This window comes from Odontomachus brunneus, unplaced genomic scaffold, assembly GCF_010583005.1.
Source record: "Odontomachus brunneus isolate Ranch 3 - 2012 unplaced genomic scaffold, Obru_v1 Obru_scaffold_027, whole genome shotgun sequence".
Classification (NCBI taxonomy): Eukaryota; Metazoa; Arthropoda; class Insecta; order Hymenoptera; family Formicidae; genus Odontomachus; species Odontomachus brunneus.
Genome location: NW_022639477.1, coordinates 1650545 through 1672288, shown reverse-complemented (window position 1 = coordinate 1672288; position 21744 = coordinate 1650545). Strand labels below are relative to the sequence as shown.

Below are 21744 nucleotides of genomic sequence, written 5' to 3'. Positions count from 1 at the left end.
ACTCTAGAACTATAATTCTTAAGCTTAGAACAACTCAGAACAAAAAGATCTCGGTTGGAACAAGAAAGATAATATTTACTCTTGGTCCGATAGACTGTCAAAAAACTTTTTTTTAATTTTTCGGGCTTATAATTAAACTTATTGATTTGTGCTTTTGGAACAATGTTTGGAACAACTAGAACAATCTATTGCGGTATCAGAATGTTCGATTTTCGAAAAGTGGGGTGCCAGCTCAAAAAATCATTTTTTTTGTTTTATTCGAAAACCGTTTCGAATGAAGCAATATCACTTTGGAACAATGTGGTACAAAGTCAGAACAATCTGGAACAACTTTCAAAATTATAAATTTCAAAAAGTGGGGTGCCAACTTCATACACTCTGAAAAGTGACTAGATGAAAAACTCGGTTATGAGAAGAGGAAGATTCCCGTAGGAGCTCTCCACTCAGTCAATTGTTCTCACTTATTGGAATGAAATTTTAATACACAGTTAAATGTTCAAATAATTGCAGTAGCAATTGCATTTTCAATTGCAGTAATAGAGAGATATTATTTCACGTCGCCGAATTTTCACCCGTTCCGCGCGCGAATTGAGATCTTTTTCCATCTATAAATTACCAACCTATTGATATGCATGGGACCGCTCGTACCGATTCGAATGTGCCGATACTTTCGTTTTGATTATATCGCGCGAGTCGCTTTGGTTTCAAATGTGCCGCGAGAAATGAGAACTCTTTCTTTGCCTGCTTTCCTCTCTCTCTTTCTCCTTCCCTCCCGTTCCCATCGATATTACTAATTATAATTCAAACGCATACGAGCATTAATACACGTACGAGACCAGTGATTCATTAGAGCCTTTCATCTCTCTGTATCTCCAGCGTTTCTAATTTTAAAACGGAATGACGCAAGCAACGACGAGTAGATTCAAACGACGCACTTTCTACTCGTCATACTTCGCGGGAATTCGCGCGGCTTTTCTTCTTTATCTCCTTCTGCGAAAGGGAACTCAACAAAACAATCCCAACGCCCAAATCCTACCGCGCCGAATTATTTTCATCGGGTCACGTCACACTGTTTACCGCGATCACCGTCCTCTCGGGACGTATTTTTAGGTAATGTGACTTTTTACAGATTGATAAATAATTTATATTGATGTTAATGAGGAGCGTCGCAGCTGCATAAATAACCAAATGCCGAGAAGAACGAGACTGAAAGGTGAAGAGGAATAAACCATTTCGTTTAATTTTTAACCTACCTCTCTGCTCACGTACTTTTCCGACGGGCAATTTGTTAATCGCGGACTCCATATGCGTTTCGAAAGCGCGCTCTATTATGATACGCGCAATTTTCGTTTGCGAGACACGCTCATCGAGCGGCGGACAATATTTAACGGAAGCACGCGCCGCAGAGCGAAAGCCAACGACCGCAGCGTACGCTCACGGCACGACAATGGGACATTTTTTTTCTTTTTCATTTATAATAAGTGAAAATATCTTGACAGGTTCGCAGTTCGCTTCGTTAGAAACATCCGTGACTTGCGCTAACGTTGCGCTCCCACTTTCACTCTTATCCGGCTTTTCCTTCTGTTGTCTGATTTTTTCCCTCTTACGCGAGCCGATGGCCAACTCTGTACACGTATAGGCTTCTTCGCCATCGTGAGCCAAATAGGAATCTTATGGAAAAGACGCGAGTACGCGAATACTTTCCGCAGCCACCGTAGCCGCACTCTATTCGCGCGCGGATATCACAAGAGATAAGAGAGAAAGAACGAACGTTGGTCGAATTGTGAAGGTGTGAGTCGGATAATTCCGTGTGTTTGATCGAAGCTACGGTCAGAAGGACATCTGGTGCTGCGGTGATGTTTCGTGCAAAAAAAAAGACAGGTGTGTAAGCGACAGCAACGTGTGTGATTTGTATGATAACGCCTCCTCCTCGCCCCCTCTCACTCTCTCTTGTTAACAGACCGATACTACTCATCAAGATTCGACGTTAGCTATGCCTACATACTCCTCTGATTACAACTTACAAATGTAAAAGACGCCGTCGCGACAAGTACCAGCTGTATATATCGAAAAAACGAGAAGATTACTTACTAATAATGTCCTCATAATACGTCCCGACGATCGCGCATCGCTATTTCCGACACTCCCAAATTCACTTTTGCACTGAGACTCACTCTGAGACGGACAAAAAGCGCGTAAAACGCGGAATGATTTCGATTGATGTGTAGACGGCGGTTACGCGACGCAAGAGGAGCCAAGATGGTCGTGCGACTGAAGTCACGCCTAGAGACCCTCTAATAAGTCTGGCCAACAGAAATCTGATTTTAAAACGGAATGACGTAAGCAACAACGAGTAGATTCAAACGACGCACTTTCTACTCGTCATACTTCGCGGGAATTCGCGCGGCTTTTCTTCTCCATCTCCTACGAAAGGGAACTCATCAAAACAATCCCAACACCCAAATCCTACCGCGCCGAATTATTTTCATCGGGCCACGTCACACTGTTTACCGCGATCACCGTCCTCTCGGTGTATTTTAATTGGTCCGCCATTTTTTCTCTAATTTAAAAGGGGGTAGCTTCGGCGCGAGCGCATTATTATGAACGACTAATGTCGCAAACACTGACGAAACATTGATTCAAATATTTCAATATTATTCGTGCCGATTTCATTTTGTTCAAACTACAATCAACTTGTTTTATGTTTTTATAAATAAATGTGTTTTTTTTATATGCAACGTAATATGTTAAATATGTACAATATAATATGTAAATGATGAAAGAGAAGTGCGAAGTGACAATTTTACCATTCGATGATAAAGGAGAAAATGAAATAAATAAAATTTTATTATTTGTTATATTTTATTGCACTATGCATCGCTATGGACTTACACTGCTATCACGTGGTATTATTATGTCATTAGAGAAAAAATGACGGACCAATCACGATGTTTCAATCAAGGTATTGTGACAATATATGTGTTGGCCAGACTCTTATTAAAGGGTCTCTAGTCGCGCCCCTACAACGACGCCATCTGTATATTCAGTTCGGCGAGTTCGATTCGTACTTATCGTTCGGTACATCGATAGTTACTAAAATTTCTCCACCAGCCATATCCATTCCTAGCTGCGCGTTTCTCGTCACTGATTGATTATAATGCAGAATTACGTTCCCGCACTCGCGGGAGTGTACGTGGGAAACGCGTGCTTTCCGATCGAACGGACGTAAGTCAAGCACGGGAAGCTCATTATCGGCGAGAGTGAAAGTGCATCCGCGTAACGGCCAACACTTTGTTAACGCCCATCTTTTTCCGGCAACGCTGCTCTCGCGACTCGACGATCCCCAGCGCCGTGTCGAAGTCGCTTTGTCCGTTATCGCCGAGCGAAAGTCCAATTTACACGCGCCCCAGGTGCAAGTCCACAAATTACAATTGCAAAACGCCCCCGCGAATTTACGCAACGATCGCTCGCGCACTATCAACCAATATAGCATATGATAATCGTGCCCGTTTCGCTGAACGAAATAAACAAACGTTAAACTGAGGACAGAGGCGCGCCAAGGGGCACACTGAAGCGATTTTGTTGCCGAGATGAAAATTTAAATGGGATCAACCAAATGTTTGGCAAATGCGATTAAAAAAATTTAATTGCCGCTTGTTTTGTTTTCTCACTAATATCTTCTCATAAAACATGGTAATACTAACTAAATCGTATGTAACAAAAATATTTTAATTAATAAATCATATTTTAATTCTAAATAAAAATATTTTTCGTGCATTGCGTTCGACCCGCGGTAATTGGCACGGGTATTGGAAACTGTGAAAGAAAAAGTTTCCACAAGATAAAAGACATTTATTCGATGGGCACTAATATATATTTACATTGAGAAAACATTTACTTTAAATGAGAAAATGTACATTTTTCTAAAATCGTTACTTTTTTCCATGGGAACAATTATTTGTTCTATTTAAACAATGGAATTTAGATTTGAATAAATCTGTTATTAATGACCACACCGAATAAATATTTTTTGTTTTTTTTTTTAATATATTCTTTCTTTCAATGTAGAGAAGATCGTTTACGCGTTCGCGATGTATCTTTTTGTGAAATCGCGACGTTCTTTTGGCGAATCACCGATGCGAGTTGCCGCTTGACAAAAATGGAAAAGATAGTTTTGTGTGTTTTTGTAAACTACACTGAGAAATGAGTGTTTGATATTTATGACTGTAATTGCAAAGTGAAATAATTCAGGAAAGCTATCTTGTGGTATATAAGCCCTAAAATAGCGTTAATTATAACAATAGCTTCATATGCATATTACTACCGCTTCTTTTTTGTTAGAATAACAGAAAGCATAGTTGACGGGAATGTGACTGAAGTTTTAGTAGAATTAAATTGCATTGTCGGCCGAAATATTAAAAAAAATGAGACAAAGTTACAACTTTGGCGGACTTCGAAAATGCTGCAGTTCCGCTGCGAGATACGAAACGAAAGGCGGTGCTACAAATGATTGCAAACGAGGCGCGGAGCAATGTTCGAAACTTCTTCCCTTATTCAAGTTGGACAGCAGGTTTGCGAATCAGCTGGGCTAATCTCGAGAGCTGAAACGAGAGAAAAGGTACTGGCCGTGCGATCGTCGGCGATTGTAGGTCTAGGCAATGAAAAACAGACACATTACCCAAGCTCGGAGTTAATGCGAGTGTATACTGATTTATTACCGGCTAACTACGCGAACGATATCGGCGGGCCGGTAATGGCAAAAGGAACCGCAGGTAGAGAGAATAATAATAGCGACGAGTCATATCGATTTGCGCGAGGGCTCTTTCGGCCGGTGTTTGCGGCTGTAAATGTAGTCAGGCACTTCGTGAAGGTACTATTATTATCCTAAACGCCGAACGATCGTCCGTTTCTCTTACCACGCTAAATTGTTTTCGCGATAATCGGCGGTTCGCGTTCCGCAGAAAATGCGCGGACGACGTTCTTTCGCGGCGCGCCAGAGATCAATTTCACCTGTTAGGGCCAGTACTGGAATGATCATAAGGCGGAAAAAGCAGCCTCGATGGCTCCCTACTACTCACGAGGTAATGGCAAGATATTAGGAAGACGCTTCTTCTTGTATTAATCGTCAAAATGCAATCGCATGTATTCACATATCGCAATATTTTACACACCGAGGAAAAGAAATGGTTAATCTAACTGAAATTACAGTTCTCTTTTGTCTCAACTATATTTTTTGTAATAAAATAGCAATAAGTACACAAGCATAAGATTATTATCACTAAAATTGTATAATGGAATAATAAAAAAAAGTTTTTTATCATAATTTACAGTAATTATTTCTCTATGAAATTAGTTACAAATATCAAACATTTTTTCAGTGCGATTATAATGTTATATTATACAAGATGTCTGTGTGGATTTAGGTGTTGACATACAAGCGAATATAGCTTGTATGAAATTGATAAAAAAAACACGGAGAGAAAATATTGAAACAACGTTTTTGTGATCTTAGACCGTACAAAGAATTGCACACAGCATATGATAATTATTTCACTACTGTAATCCAACAATACTAATCTCGTCATTGTTATAACAGACGAAACGAAGAAAGGAATCTGAACAATGCGATTGCGACAGAGATTGCATGTGATCACGTGTGCTGTGCTTTAATCGATCACGACACCGGACTCCTCGAAATGGACGATGAAAAAGCGCAATAGATACGTGCGGAAACGCGTGCCAAAGAGGTTGCGTGTGTTGGTTTATGTCGCTATGTTGAGCGAGTTTATAGTCGTTTAAGGCCCCAGCATCGACATCATGCGTTAGTCCTCGCGTTATTGAAAAAATAAAATAAAATAAAATTGCGATTCGGATATATCTCACTTTTAATTCACACTTAGCACTTTTAGTGCTCTCATAGGTATAGTTTAGCGCTATTTAGGACTCGCGGACCGGCTTGAAGGCGTTTCTAAATGCAAGCCTAATTGCGAACGACTTCGCTAAACATGATCGATCGCGAGAACGATCGTGCCGCGCCTTTTCTCTATATCTCGATCGTCATGAACGATACACGAAAATACACCGCGGTGAGTTTTCCTGTTGTCGAGACGATACCTTTGGCCGCTTTCACCTGTTTTTCCACTTACTTTCTACAAACAGGCCTCTCTCTCCCGGCCCGCGTCGAGGAAACAGAGCCCGGCAAACGTTCCCTCGTCTTGTTTGAGCAATAAGTGCTTGTCAACAAACAGGACTGCAGTTTTAGAGGGAAGATCATCGCTGTGTCGCTCTGAAACTCCCACGGAATGAAAAGCTCGCGCGCACTAGCAAGCTACGCATTTACAGCGCTAAACACGGCCTCGTGCGCGCGTGCAGTGTGTGTGTGTGTGTGTGTGTGTGTGTATGTGCGCGCGTTGGCAACTCCCCCGGTGCACTTCATAAACTTTCCTCGAGAGAGATAACGCTCGTTATACAGATAAATACATGTGACGGTCACTGGAATACCGTGCTTTTGTCTCAGCGAGATTGCTCCCACTTGACGGCAATTTCTATTTTTACCGAGACGAGTCATTAACTATTAAAAACGGAGAGATACGTCCATTCGACGTTCGTTGCAAGGATAAAGCCGCAGGAAGTCGATAAGATCACTCGCCGTCACACGGCGATAACATGATCGAACGCGCGAGGGAGACTCACGGGTTAGATAAACAATAAAAAAATTCATTATCGAGATCCCGACACATTTAGCGATCGAATGGCAGCGCATGACAGAGGGGGCAGCGGCTTCCTATCAACAACAACTTCCGTTATGATTAATGCATAAAAGTGCGACTGATGGTCAAATTGCAATTTCACAAGAGACGCAATCGCCACTTAGCAAAGCATTTGCCGAGCGAACTTCTGCAAGCCGAGAAGTACCAAGCGTGCGGATTCTCGAGCTATCCCGCAACGCGAACGCGAACGCGAGACGGAGAATCGGATCTTTCCGGACAATTTTACTGACCTGACAGGTAGGATTTGGCGCAAGTGATGTAGCCGCACATCTGCCCTATCTTCGTCCACACGGTCTTGAAGAACTCGGAATTATACATCAGTAAACAATGCCAGCTGCCTCCTCCTCTCTTCCTCCTTCTCCTGACCTCTTCTACTTGCACCAGCACAAGCACCGACACCGACACCGACACCACTACCACCTGCGGTCGCCAATTCGATCGTCCCACCTCGACGGCGCCTCGCGCGAACGCGATGCATTCGCGCGTCGCGAATTATGCACTTCGCTGCGCTGCGCTGCGTGTGTCGTTGAACCCAGTCGTTGAGCGCACGGCGAAATGTCACAGAGCGAACACGCGCGCTTCCGAGAGATCGAGCCCGCGCAGTATCGGGCAATCGCGCGATCTCGCGCTCGCACAGCTCGGAGGTGACACCTGTGTGTGTTCTCGTAAATCGGACGGGAGTGCCCGTCGAATGCGGCGATATCCAGCGATGAGTCGCCACGATTTTTCACTCGCTCGTCAGACACGAGCGCGAGTACGGCACGACGATAACGACGATCACAGGCGTGTTCGTGGACCGTGGTAACGTTTAAAATCACGTTATCGATCCACTAATAGATATCTAGAGGTGAATAATACGTCGTTGAGGGACTCCCGATCGAGAGTCACGCTCTGGGAGAGCGTGAAGTTCTGGGGACTAACGGGTCTATAATCGCGAGAGTGGAGAGTTTTGCTCTCGGATAAAGAATCTGGTTTTGTGTTTATTTTCCAGAGCTGTATCGTCGGGAATCACACACGGAGATAATGTAATATCGCACTTGCGCGTTCTCTATCTTGGAAGCTAGAGATTTACAGAAGAGGCAGAACGTCTTGCAGAACCATCATGCAATACTTCAACAGCGTGTTCTGAAGCTCAACTGCAGTCGAAAATCCTAACATACGAATATTTAAACGTAGAATACATGCATATATTCAAGATATGTATACATACTCTATGTTGAAAATTTAAATATTTATATATAGAAAGCAAAACAAGAAGAATGTTCAGAGTTGGATACTATTTTAAAGTAAATCAGTGAATAGTCACTAATGTCAGTTATAAGTATAACACTGAATAGTTTCAGTACTATATTTATAATCAGTGCGAATCAGTGTATATTCCCTGCTTTCAATGATGTTTCACTGATTCTCTTTAACCAGTTAAATGTATTGCTCTCTTTTAAAAGTGTGTATCTAAATTGTGTTGCATGATGAGTATACCCGTCATACACAGCTAACTGATCACGTATCCAAACATTAATATTTTTATCTCACATACTTTTGTAATTATACAGAGAAAAATATCTAAGAAATAAAACAATATTCAGTAAACATTAATATTACGTGTGTATGTTTGCTCATACTAATATAAAATATTTTTCAAGTAAGAAAATACACATTTTCTTGAAACTTTTCATGAAAGCAATTGTTAATTCCACTTAAACAAAAAAATTTATCGAATAAATATTTTTTAGATATTTGCTCTCTCATAAAGTAAGCTTGAGATTCTGTTCAAGTATTCTACCTAAAATTAGGTGAAAAATATGACTTCTTTATTTACTTGGCCACCTGAAGTTTAATTCACAGAAGCCTTTTCATTTGCTTGTAATTAGGAAAATCTTGTTGCTTGAACATTCCATAACAATAACATATAATGATATCAGAATTTGCGACTTCAATTAAGCTTCAGAATACGCTATTAAAATAACCCCCAAGATGGAACACCCTGTATGTACTATATAACTGCCTTATCCCACACATTGCTGTTCGCGCGTCTCGCGTAACGTAAATCATCACACGCGTTTCATAATATCTTCTTTTCGAAGAAGTGCGTTATTTTAAGAATTTAGATACGTGTCTGGATGTGATTATTATTCATAAGCTACCGTAACATATTCCTCGATAACATATTGAAATTTATAGCCTTATCAACGAGAGCGATTCTCGAGGCGAAATTCTGAAGTATGCGCGTGTCGTACCTCAAGTGACTCTCGGTCAATAACGAGCAAGCTGGAGCGAGCGATCGAGTGGCGGCCGGCACGTATGAGTAACTAATTGCGATCCTTGACTCTCTATTAAATCCTGCTCTATCGGCGCGACCTTCGAGACCTCTGTATTACGTCACGGAGAAGAGGCATTACTTATTACACGCGGTTGCACAGGCGTGTTCTGCGTCCTGTCACTTGTAATCGTCCGCGCGCGCACGATCGTGTCCCGGTCCCTCCTTAACCAACTGAGAAAACACGAAATTACACGGATACCTACAATTTTCTCGCCCGACGGGCTCACGATGATTGTTGTGCGCTCGCATTCTGTCGCACGAGACCATATATCAAACTGTTTAAACCGAGCGACCGCCTGTCAGATAAACTCGTAATTCTAGAAACTTCATGCGTAAAGTGCCGCGTAAGATTTCCATTGAGCTTCGTCAGACAAATCCGAAGGGCAAGATAAATAGACAGACAGATAGAGAAAGAAAGAGGAAACAGGAAAACCGGTATTTCCTTCGCACCAGAGAATCTTAGTCGAGTAAATTTAAATGAAGAAGTTCGAAATGTGTCACAACTGCGCTGAATATGGTGCAGTTTCTACAGAGAGAAACATGATCGTATAAATGCGCTTAAAGCCCGTGGCCCCTCGCATTTTCTACTTTTTTTTAATCACGTCAGAAGCGAGAAAATGTATGCTCAAAATTCTTGCGAAATACATTGAAATAAAAATATATATCCGTAAAATCACACAGGCAATCGATTAAACAAATTTGTAAGATATTCCGTACACTTCTCTTTTGCTGTAACAATCAATAATTTATTGTAAATTAGTCTGAATAGAAATAAGTGAAGAAATAGGTTAAAAAGATGAATTTTATGTTACATTAATTTACGACAGATTATTGGTTGTTAGAGTAAAAGGGGAATGCACGGAATATCTTACAAATTTGTTCAATTGATTGCAAGTGTTACTTTATGGATATATATTTTTATTTTAGCATATTTCGCAAGAATTTTTAACATGCATTTTCTCGCTTCTGACGTCATTAAAAAGAGATAGACAATGCGAGGGGCCAGGAGCCTTAAAAAATGTTTTGCTGGTCCAGATAGAATTTTAAATATTTTTTTAACGCTATTTTAGTGCTGTTAATCGCTGGGAGTTTTTTGATAAACATAAAAGTACTCTTTTACTTTTCGAAAGAAAGCTAGAATTCTAATCAGAATTATCAAATATTATAGTTGGGATGCTAACTTTACACACCTCTCAATATCACAGTTAAGATTCATCGCTGTTTTATATATTTGCTAGAAAATTGTCTGTGGTAGAATTTACAGTAGCACTCTGACGACGTCTGCAAGCGAATTTAAGTGGATGTGAGGACTACACATTCGTTCGTCTCCCGTCTTTTTCGTCTACCACAGCCAATTTTTTACAAGTACGACTGGCTTTAATCTAGATAGGCGCCACAGAGAGACCTTCTTGCTAAATTTCACACAGATAGAAATGGTACACTGCGATTTCGCAGTGTTTGTTAGTCACTTAGCTAATTTCTTGTGCCTAGATCATTTTCGCTATGTGAGACCATTTTTTTGAGTGATACGCGATGCAAACTGTCAGAGTTTTTACTCGAGGAAACGAATAATGGGTCTTACTTTCGGACGTCGTGAAGAGTCCCGAACGATCCAGCAGAAGCTTCTTTCGTCGGCGAAAAACAAAACAGGTGCGCGGCGCTGAAAAACAAAACACGCGCGCTTCGTTCCGTTTCGCGATAAGTGCGGACCGTCACGAGGCGATGATAACGGAAACGATTAACGTTTTGCTACCAGTTCTGTGACTCGACGACCGCACAAAAAGTGACATTTCAACGTCTCTATCTCGAAAAAGTCTTCCCCGTATCTGACGTTATCGAGCACCACGCGCATATTTCCTATGGCGCAGCGATAGCGGGTTGCAAGCGTACGTTAAGCTGCTTCCACACGGGACCGGGTTCGCTATCACTGACATGATAACTCTCGTCGCTCCATGATAAAACTCCGGTGTTCTTAATCCCTCGGTTCTTTTATCGCGGCGTTTCTCGCACGACCTGATACGCAGCTCCGCTTCTAAGCAGATCCCGATATGCGCGAATTTTCACTGGAAAAGTAGCTACCTCACACAGAGACGCACACTCACTTTGAGATCGAAAACGCCGGCTTCTGATGCAAATCAACCGACTGCAACGTTATCTAACGCGGTACTACTTGCTACTGCCTTCTTTCGCGCGCGACAGTTGGATAATTTCCAAGCTCGCTCGCTCGTTCGATCGATCGTTCGGTCGCTCGCTGATGAGAGTTTTGCGAATAATTCGGCATGAGGCATTCGCTCCTCGCGTGCAAATGCGTCGACGTGGCTCGGCCTCCGGTAGTTAACCAAAGTTGCAGAGTTCTGTTCTGTGATGACCGATCAGTGTCTCGAACACATAACATACGTAAGTATTTAACCCTTTCAGCGCACTGTGATGTAAATTTGCACCGTCGACCTCTTCGAAAAGCGATTTTTCCGGAATGCAATCAAATGTAAATCAATTTTGTTCTTTTCCATCGTTTTCTCATCGGCTTTCCTACCATCATCGTCAAATTTCTTATCTTCTCTTCTTATATTAAAGAGATGCAAAACGAAAATTGATCAATTCAGCGGAGGCGAGTTATAAGTCGGCAAAAATCGTTGGTACAAATTTGCACCTGCGTGCTCTCGATATCCTGCGCCAGATGTGTGCGCTCGAAAGATTGATCCCAAGTTAATCCTCTCAACTCTCAATTGAAAATTTTCACTCCTTTTCGAAAGTTCCAAATCCCGTTTTTTTTTAAACGAGCGTCGCGTTGGCTCAGCTCGAGAAATCAGAAAGGAATGTTTAGCGTGTGACACGCGTCTCAGTCTACGAACAGTTGGCGAATTATGCGCACTCGTTGGTCGCGCAGCGGAAAACCGGATTGCGCCGAATCGCCTCGGATTCGTTTAAATATCGCGGTGAGTTTCAGGTGTCAAGGCGGCGCGCCGTGGGGAGATCAATGCTAACACACGCGCAACGGGATAGACACATTAACCGAACTACGGCGAATCGCTGGTGTACATCGCTCAACATCTCGCGGCGCGACACTCCGTAGTCACCAATGGGTGCGTTCAGAAGACACAGCGGTTACACAACGGTTGAATAATTAATCAACGTAATTGGTCTAAAGTTAGGGATCTAACAGTAAGGACCAATAATCACTGACCGCTCACTGATCAGCTATGTTTTCTGAACGCAGCCAATATCTCGGCGCTTCTTCATCTCTCGCGGCCCACTTGCACTTTCCGGCATGCATGTATGTGAAAAACATCGCGACACACGCACACCACGTCGAACACTGAATACACATCGGGCGACGCGAGCGACATTACTCCCGTCTGAAACAATATTGCGCGAAGCAATAAAAATCGCCTTCTTTGGGTCGTGTTTTTTTTCTTTCTTTCTTAGTTTCGTTCACTCTGTTTCACGTATCGCTCGCGACATTAACGGATGACTTGCAAGTGACTAGCAGATAACGTTAATGGGTGAGCAATATGGCGACGCGCAAGTAGATATGCGTTTTCGCATATTAAAAGTAATACAGGACGTTCCTCGCGTTTTATACGTCGCCCATCTCTTCAATATTGGTGATGTTATCTATATCGGTGTCAAGTGCGCGATAATAGTTTTAGGTGCGCCGATGAATGTTGTTTGAATAATGATAATATCAAGCCGTTCTTCTCCACCTCTCGCTGTCTCTTTCTCTGGTTTTTTCGGTGCACACTGTGCATCGATACGACCTTCTCGTATCGTTATTAATTTGACATTGCAAGAAATCAGATGTATCACCGGACGAGAATATTTAAATCGCGCACAAGAAGAGGTAGACTCACACGACGAGAGACTCTATCGACACGACTCTATCGACGAGAGACTTTCCTCTTCTTTCTTAATTATTTGAAATTGCTTACACCTCCGGCGCTCCCGACGGCAGAATTGTTCGCGCGCGTCACGATATAATAATTCAATTGGCAGAGCTCGTCTTAATGAAATCGATTTAATCAGCTCAATGTAGCGCAAATGTGTAACGGATCAATGCACAGATGTCAGGGCGCGCGAACGTCACACGCGTGTTTCCAGAAACACTTCGAGCCCATCGAGCACGAAAGTGAAACGAGTCTGCTCGCGTTCGCGCGCGTCGCTCTCGCATTTGCTTATTGAGTCACTTTCAAATTCCCTCGAATCGCTCTAATGTGCAGCGCAGCCTTTCGCCGTTGGCAGGCGTCGCGCAAACAACGCCGCGGCAGATTGCGCAATGTTAAGTATCGTGCGGCGCTTAATCCGCGAACGGATCTCACGTCGATGCTTCGCCCATCAACTTCCTTCCTCTCGATGCACGAGAGTCGCGCAGCCGTGCGTAAAAGCGCGATTCGAAGCTCGCTCTAGCATGGGAGGCCTAATGCACACCCGGAAGAACGATAGCCGAGTAATGGAGGTCACGTACGAGAGCCAGGTCGATTTATATCGAGGACTCCGACGAACGGATCTTCTCCTTCAATGACATCTATCTCTCCGCGTGACGCGAAACACAGTACTGCGACTCGCGCATCGAGAATTCGGAATAAATTTTGTAAAAATTATTTATCGTAAATCTCTTATCGTATATTTGACTGATTGAAAGCGTGTCATCAATGTCAACATCGCGGCATCGTCGTGTAGCGAATCTTTTTATCCAACGCACTCTCTCTCTCTCTCTCTCTCTCTCTCTCTCTCTCTCTCTCTCTCTCTTTCTACATGGAAAAAATATTATAGTCTTTTTTTTTCATACAAATTCTTCTCAATTTTACTATTTTACTCAATTTTACGTTTTTAGTAGTGTAAGGATAGACTGTTAGTAAAGGAGTCTATCTTGTTAAGGAGAACACTTAAAAAAATATAATCTCATTCTTAGTAAAATCCTCTTATATTATGAATACTCAAGGAGGATTCTTGTAAAGCCAACAGGAAAATATTCCAACATCCATGAGAAAGAACTCTAGTTGCTGTTTTCTGTAATCCCATATTCCTATATTTTTTTACCCAAAAAGTGTATTACTCTTTTAATGAAGAAAAGTAATATTTTGCTCAGAATATTTTCCCCTTGGTTTTTCAGAAGAATCCTCTTGAGGACATAATAAGAGAGTTCTGTCTCAGAATGAGATTACACACACACACACACACACACACACACACACACACACACACACACACACACACACACACACACACACACACACACACACACACACACACACACACACACACACACACACACACACACACACACACACACACACACACACACACACACACACACACACACACACACACACACACACACACACACACACACACACACACACACACACACACACACACACACACACACACACACACACACACACACACACACACACACACACACACACACACACACACACACACACACACACACACACACACACACACACACACACACACACACACACACACACACACACACACACACACACACACACACACACACACACACACACACACACACACACACACACACACACACACACACACACACACACACACACACACACACACACACACACACACACACACACACACACACACACACACACACACACACACACACACACACACACACACACACACACACACACACACACACACACACACACACACACACACACACACACACACACACACACTTTTTTTTAGGTAAGCGTAGTAAGTTTCACTAGAGAAGTGTAGGAAATTTCGCAAGAAATATAGCAACTTTCATAGTGTTTTTCAGTTCTTAAAATATAAATAGCGCATATGAGATAACAAAAACAGGCAATTACTGCAGAATCTACAAAAAATTCCATAGTAATTTTTACTATAAAATTCTTCCCGCGCGTGTCTATCTTTATAATATATTTCTAATATATCCTGATGTATCTTTATACGATATATCGTGATTTTCGAATCGTTGCCACTTCCAACAAACGAACGAGTCGAGTCCTTAGACACTCAGCATTTCGCAATTCGCGCCTGGACACCGTTTCGCTCGTCGAACGGTAACCGTTTCAATCCATACCGTTTGTCCGAGACGCTACTCCACGAGACGATCGAAAAATGTCTAGTCAAAAGGTCCTTATGCCTGAGCAGACACAGAGGCGTCTGAAACGAGGGACTCGCGACGCCGCCGAGTTTAGAAACTGCTCACGACTCGCGCAACGAGATGTTCTCGATGCTCGGAGCCGCTAATCTTCTTGTAGACGGTTGATTCGATCGTCGTCGGACTCAAGGATACGAAGGAACACACCTCACGCACGAATGCACTCCCGCTACGCGACTTTCGTGCGCGACTCAAATGCGATGATTACTTCCACGTCTCCGTAGCGCGATCGCAATCCGATCTCGCCCGAGATACCGGTCTCCAGATACTAATCGACGATCTGCCGCGTGTATCAGAGCTCGCATACGAACCGGTCGTGCGTGCTCGGACTGACTAACTGGCTGACTGACTGACTGACTGACTGACTGACTGGCTGGCTGGCTGGCTAGCTCTGACACTAGTGAGTGCGATTGGAGGATTCGTGTGGTAAGATCGGGGGACGACTTCTGTGCCCACGCACGACTTCGCCTTTACGAGCAGGAAATGGTTTTAAGTATGCGATCGTGCGTGTGTGCAGGTCGCAGGTGCGCAGCACACGCACGCACGCACGTGCGAGGGAGTGAGTGAGTGAGTGGGTGGATGGGTGAGTGAGCCCGTCGAGGTGTTCGCGATTTCGCGCGCCATGTGGGAGCACGTGATTCGTGTTCGCATATTTAATTCGTTTATTCTCAGGAGCGGAAGTCTCTCGTGTGATACTAACACAGATCGGCCCGTCGGTAAAAAATAGCGTGAATATCGGTGAATAAATCGCGAGATGTTATCTAATTCGAGGTGCGATACACGATTTAATCTCGTATCTTATTTATAGATATGATATTTTGATTGTATATATATACAGGGTGTCCCAGATCACCTTCATAATCTCTTGTGAGGACGTAAAGCGGATTGAAATGAACACAAAAGTCCAATACCGTTTTGCGATATTCGCAATAAATCTCAAGATATTAATTAAAAAAGATTGGTGAATGATCACGCGCGATGTGGTATATGAGCTGCAATTGCGCCGTCTGCCGTTGTATACTTGTACATTAAGTCAAATTGAACCAAAAAGTCCTCTACCATTTTGCAAATAACAACATAGATTTTTAGATATTAATTAAAGAAAATTTGTGCATTATGGTACATAATCATGTAACAATTTTCTTTGATTAATATCTAAAAATCTATGTTGTCATTTACAAAATGGTAGAGGACTTTTTTGTTCGGTCAGACGGCGCAATTGCAGCTCATCTACCATATCGCGCATTATTATTCACCAATCTTTTTTAATTAATATTTCGACTATTATTGCGAATATCGCAAAATGGTATAGGACTTTTGTGTTCATCTCAATCCGCGTTCCGTCCTCACGAAAGATTGTAAAAGTGATCTGGAACACCCTGTATACACACACACGCACACAAAATGTGTTAACACGCTCTGATCAAAACACAAACGTTTTTAAATCTCTTCAAATTTTTTAGTTTTTAAATCTCTTCTTTAAATTTCTTAGTTTTTAAATCTCTTTAAATTTCTAACTCTCTAAATTTCTTAGTGAAACTTCACTCAAAGAGTAAAGGACCAACGAGTCACTCGGATTCAAGTGACTTTTCACTTATATCGAATGAATTCTCCATTCTAAATTGTCCACTGAATATTTCCACTCGAAATTGACGGATAAGTCTGATGCACTCCACTGTCATAAGGACATATTCGCTCATATGCCGTTAGAGTCCACTCTAAACTTGAATGAAACATTCAATCTTGCGATTTCCAGTGGCAGTATTGTCGCAATCACTTCAAGTGGAAATACCGACATTCTTCATTCGTTTTGAGATTTCACTCGAGAAAGTTTAAATAGTATTATACTATAAGAGAAGAAAGATCTAAAAAAATAAGATTTATTCGATGGGCACACACTGAAAAATATCAATACTGTTAAGAAAACTGATTACTCAGTTTACTTTCTTTTTTTTTTTCAAGTATCTTTCAAAAAATATTTTCTCGTTGACAGTAAAATATATTCATGACAAATTTTAGGAAAACACACTGTACTTAAAAGAATTGATTCCCTTGACAAGGATATTATAAAACTTCATTTCGTAGAAAGTCGGTTTGACTCTATGTGATAAGCAATCCGAATTCTTTCTTCCCATTTAATATTCTCCATTGAAATTATTTACTTGGATCCAGATATAAACTTGTGAAATACTTGAGACAAGTAAAATTTTCTTGAATACAGCATGTATTTTTCTGTGTATATACACTAATAACACATTTATCTGTATTAATATGCATATTTTTATATCAAGTAAACATTTCTTTCAAATGACAAAATGTATATTTTTCTAAAACACCGTCGCTTTTCACGAAAGTAATGGTTTATTTGATTAAAACAAAAAAATTTGGACTCAGATGTTATCAGTGCTCACCAAATAAATATTTCTTTTTATTTTCCATATATTTTCTTCCTCTCAATGTAGGAAATTAACCATCCTCGGAATACGCTGTTAAAGCATCATATGACCTTTTGGGACACTCAGTCGCGTGTTTGGAAATACTTGGCGAACGTGGAGCGTAAGTAACACGTAGTACATTTCTGTGCAGTTGGTCACATGCGAACGATAAAACAATTTCATTAGGATGATTCGGATCTCTTGTCTGCGCCGTGTTGCAATAAAAACGAGGAGCGTCTGCGAAATGGCGCATTGGAGTGAAAAATCGCGCGGTTGTGCTCTTCCGCGTAAAATCTCCTGCTTTTCGTCAGCCGATAAAAATTTACTATCCGCGAATATTTTTACACTGTATAAACGAGACAGCACCGATAAATCGCACGATCCGAGCGTTACACGCGAACCGGACACAGCCAACTTGCGCGATCAGCCGCCGATATCGGGAACAGATGCATCCGCATTGATAATACGGTATCATTGTTTTCGAATGCTCTCAATCTTCCGCGGCGTTGATCGGCATTGTGGCTCGGGCAACAAGGTCGGTAGAGGATTTCGAGATTACCGAGATATTTATTTCGGCTTTCTTGGCACCGCACCAACGCGGTCGGATCGTTAACCGGAAGCGGAGTGCCGGAATGAGCGCCATCAAGACGAAATTTGTGCTACATGCGATGCAGGCCCACTCGGATAAGCTCGCTTGCTTAACTTTTCGCTCGGACAACGAGCGGATTTTCCCCTCTCTCTCTCTCTCTCTCTCTCTCTGCCTCTCTTTCCTTCTCCCTCTATGTTCCTTTTTTTCTTTTCAACAACAATCTGCTTTCCCATTTCCGTTGGTTGGAGTGCATTAAAGCAGATGCGCGGGCAAGCTCGAAGTCGCGTCTTAACGAGACCAGCTGACCAGAAATCGTTAGCCCAATTCCACGACGCCCTTGGTATCAAACAGTAATTAACTTGTACTGGCGGTGTGCATCAAAGCAACATTAAGTGCCCGACAAAATACTCACGATATCTCGAGTGATTTCCACGACAGACGCGCGCACACGTGTGCACTGCACACGGGATGACATCACCGCTGAATTGAAAGTTCAGGAATTATATACTGAAGAAAAAAATATCTGCTATAAGAGCTTCATTAGTTCGAGCGATTAAAAGCGAGCGATACTCTCACATCACTGTCAACGTGTCGCGGCGAAACTTTCTTCCTCCACGGCGCGATTCTGCCCCTCTCTCTCTTTTTCTCTCTCTCTCTCTCTCTCTCTATCTGTCTCGTTCATAATGTATCGTGATCAAAAAGATCGGTAATTTCGCCCGCTGACACTTCCGTCAGGATGTATATAATCGTGTTACCTTCTAGGCTTGCGCCGAGGTATTTATTCGACAGTCAAATTCGATAGCGACCGTTACAAGACGCGCCGGAGAGATAATACACTTACGGGAAGATATAATGCATGTTAGGCCGACGAGTCGCGTTCGATGGGACACTTCCTACCAGCTGACGCGCGTTGCTGACGACGCGATGGTCGAGGGCAAAAAAATAACAATTATTAATTCGCAGCGGCGTGGCGAAGGGGCGAGCCAACGACGTGGCTGACAATGAGTTCAGTTCGCTTGGCCCCAATCGACGGCCGTGGTGACGCCATCGATATAAAGTTGCGCGCGTGTGTTGACTAACTGTACCTCGCACGGAAAGTATGAGAGCGGTTATACATACACACGCACAGGGTGTCCCAGAACCATAGCCGCTCATTCCTCTCGACTGGCCGGGAGTCGAGGAGAGAACGACTCTCAATGCGGAGTACCGACGGGATCTCGCGTGAGAGCAATCGGAAACGAAGAGATTTTCGCGAAAGTTCCGAAGCCTTTCGGGCAGAATGGCGGGAAATTCAATCGGTTTTTCCTTCAAAATTTCGACTTGAAAATCACCTCAATTTACCTTCAATATCTCGAGATTACTCGAATTAATTATTTCAAATGAATCTTTTCTTCTCTCAAATATACGTAAATGTTCTACGTGTCAAAGATTAACACTCTGACGGCCGTCACGTCACGTAATATGTGACTTCGTTCCGCCCACGTTTATCGCCTTCTCAAGAAGTATTTGTCGATAATAATACAATCTAGTCTAATATGCAGACACTATATAAAAGTAACGTAGATTTACCGATTGACCTATAAGGGGGACGTTTCTTTAGACACACGACCTCTACACGGAGAGAATTTCAGAGTAAGAATTACTGTAGAATCTTGTAACCGAGGAATAGATCGACGTTCTGCAGTAATTTATTATCCTTTTATTTTTCATGCGTGCCAGTTGTATTTCAGGAGTTAAAACGTGCTAGTAAAAAATTTGCTATACTTTCAACGAAATTTACTACTCTCTAAAGTTCTTGGGGCGGAATCTCACTTGAAACGAGTGAAAAATGTTCACATCAAGCAATAATGGAAACACTGCTACTCGAAATCGCGAGAATGTATGTTTCACTCAAGCTTAGAATGAATTCTGATTCCATAGTGTAGTGAATGTTCCAATCAATTAGAATGAATGTTTCTGTGAAACAGTAGAATACGTCAGAATTCACTCTTCAATCTCGAATGAAAACATTCACTCGACATTCAAGGGCTTTATTCTCGAAAAATATCGCATACAATATTTCTATGAAAAGCTATAGTTCATGTTACGTATATTATAGCTTTTTGTCGAAATATCGTATACGATATTTTTCAAGAACACGGCCCCAAAATAGATAATCCACTCTCTATACAAGTGGAAAATCACTCTAATTCAAGTAACTAATTTTTCGCTCTACTTTCCGAAGAGTATTTCAAGAAATTTAGGGACTCTGTTTCCTTAGCAAGATAAACCTAACAGTCTATTTTTGCGTAGAATCCAAAAAACACGCACACCAAAATCGATAAGAATTTATATGATAAAAACAATAATATTTTAAGCGCAAGCTTATAGGTCTGCCACAAGCGGATAAAAGTACAAAAATACTTGCGACAAGTGCAGCTGGTAAAATGTGAAATAACTCATGGAGGCAAAATCGTTGCCAAATCGACCGAAATATAGAAATTATAATACCGAAAGACTCCGAACGTATGCTCATACGAGTACACGCGATAGCGAGAGTGATAGCCACGCATTATAAATCAGCATAGCGGCATGCGTGTGGAATGAATCGTGTGCGCGCGCACGTACAAACAACGAAAAACAAAGAAAGAAACACAACATATAATGGCACAAAAGCCGTCGTGCGTGCTCCGACACACATAGTACGTAGCGCAGAAGAGTCAAGGAGTGGGACTGATGACACAAATGAATGTCGATTATTCTCGTTATCTGCCGACCGTGGAGACAATGCGAGACGAGCCGGGGTGCTGGTTTTCTTCCGATCACGCCGGGAGGAAAAGCCTCGAGTGTATCGAAAATCTCTCACGGCAGCTTGTTATTGTTGCTGCGATACGTCGTTATATACGATGCGAAACAACGTCGAGGACTAAAGGAGCGGCATTTTCAAGCACTCCCGCGGATTTGACACGCGGTTGAATCCGAGAGTCAAAACTAGTTTCGCCCGCAACGACGGTCTATCGTCTCCTCATCTTCCGAGAGAGGAGAGGACTCGCTGCGAGCTGTGTAATGCAGGCCGGCGGAAGGAATCGAGTTAACCGTGCTTAGCACTAACTCACTCACTCATCTACTCACTCATTCACTCACTCACTCATTCACTCGCTCGCTTGTTACACACTCGCAGCTTTGTGAGTAATAAACTTATAAATAGCAGCGCGAAATGGAAAGTAGTAGAGCGCCACGTTAACGCATTTCCCCACTTGGCGTATCTGTACCGATGTAATGAGCCTCGCGCGATACATATCGCAAAGAACGCAAGGCACCGGGCCGATAATCGTCGATCTTTTTCGCTCGGCGCACTTGATATATGTGTGCGACGTCAACATTTTTTACGCGCGATTAAAGCGCGTGGAGACCTCGCTTTCTGTCTCTTTCTCTCTCTCTCTCTCTCTCTCTCTCTCTCTCTCTCTCTCTCTCTCTCT

The 21744-nt window shown here is 42.4% G+C and overlaps 1 protein-coding gene across 10 annotated transcripts in view; it reads right to left on the bottom strand.

The window, feature by feature from the left end:
- The window catches only part of LOC116842782 (serine/threonine-protein kinase tricorner), a 193077-nt gene that overhangs the window by 88076 nt on the left and 83257 nt on the right, over nucleotides 1-21744 (bottom strand). The window contains exons 1-2 of one of the 10 annotated variants that reach the window (XM_032812467.1): nucleotides 15182-16149; nucleotides 7001-7611 (exon numbers count right to left, since the gene is read on the bottom strand). The exons of 7 other annotated variants lie outside the window; for them this stretch is intronic. In XM_032812467.1, the coding sequence (XP_032668358.1) occupies nucleotides 7001-7088 (88 nt within the window). In that variant the 5' untranslated portion in view covers nucleotides 7089-7611; nucleotides 15182-16149. Of the gene's footprint in view, nucleotides 1-6146; nucleotides 6917-7000; nucleotides 7612-10672; nucleotides 13775-15181; nucleotides 16150-21744 lie in introns of those variants that run through there. 2 more of the 10 variants (XM_032812466.1, XM_032812462.1) reach the window with 2 other exon arrangements.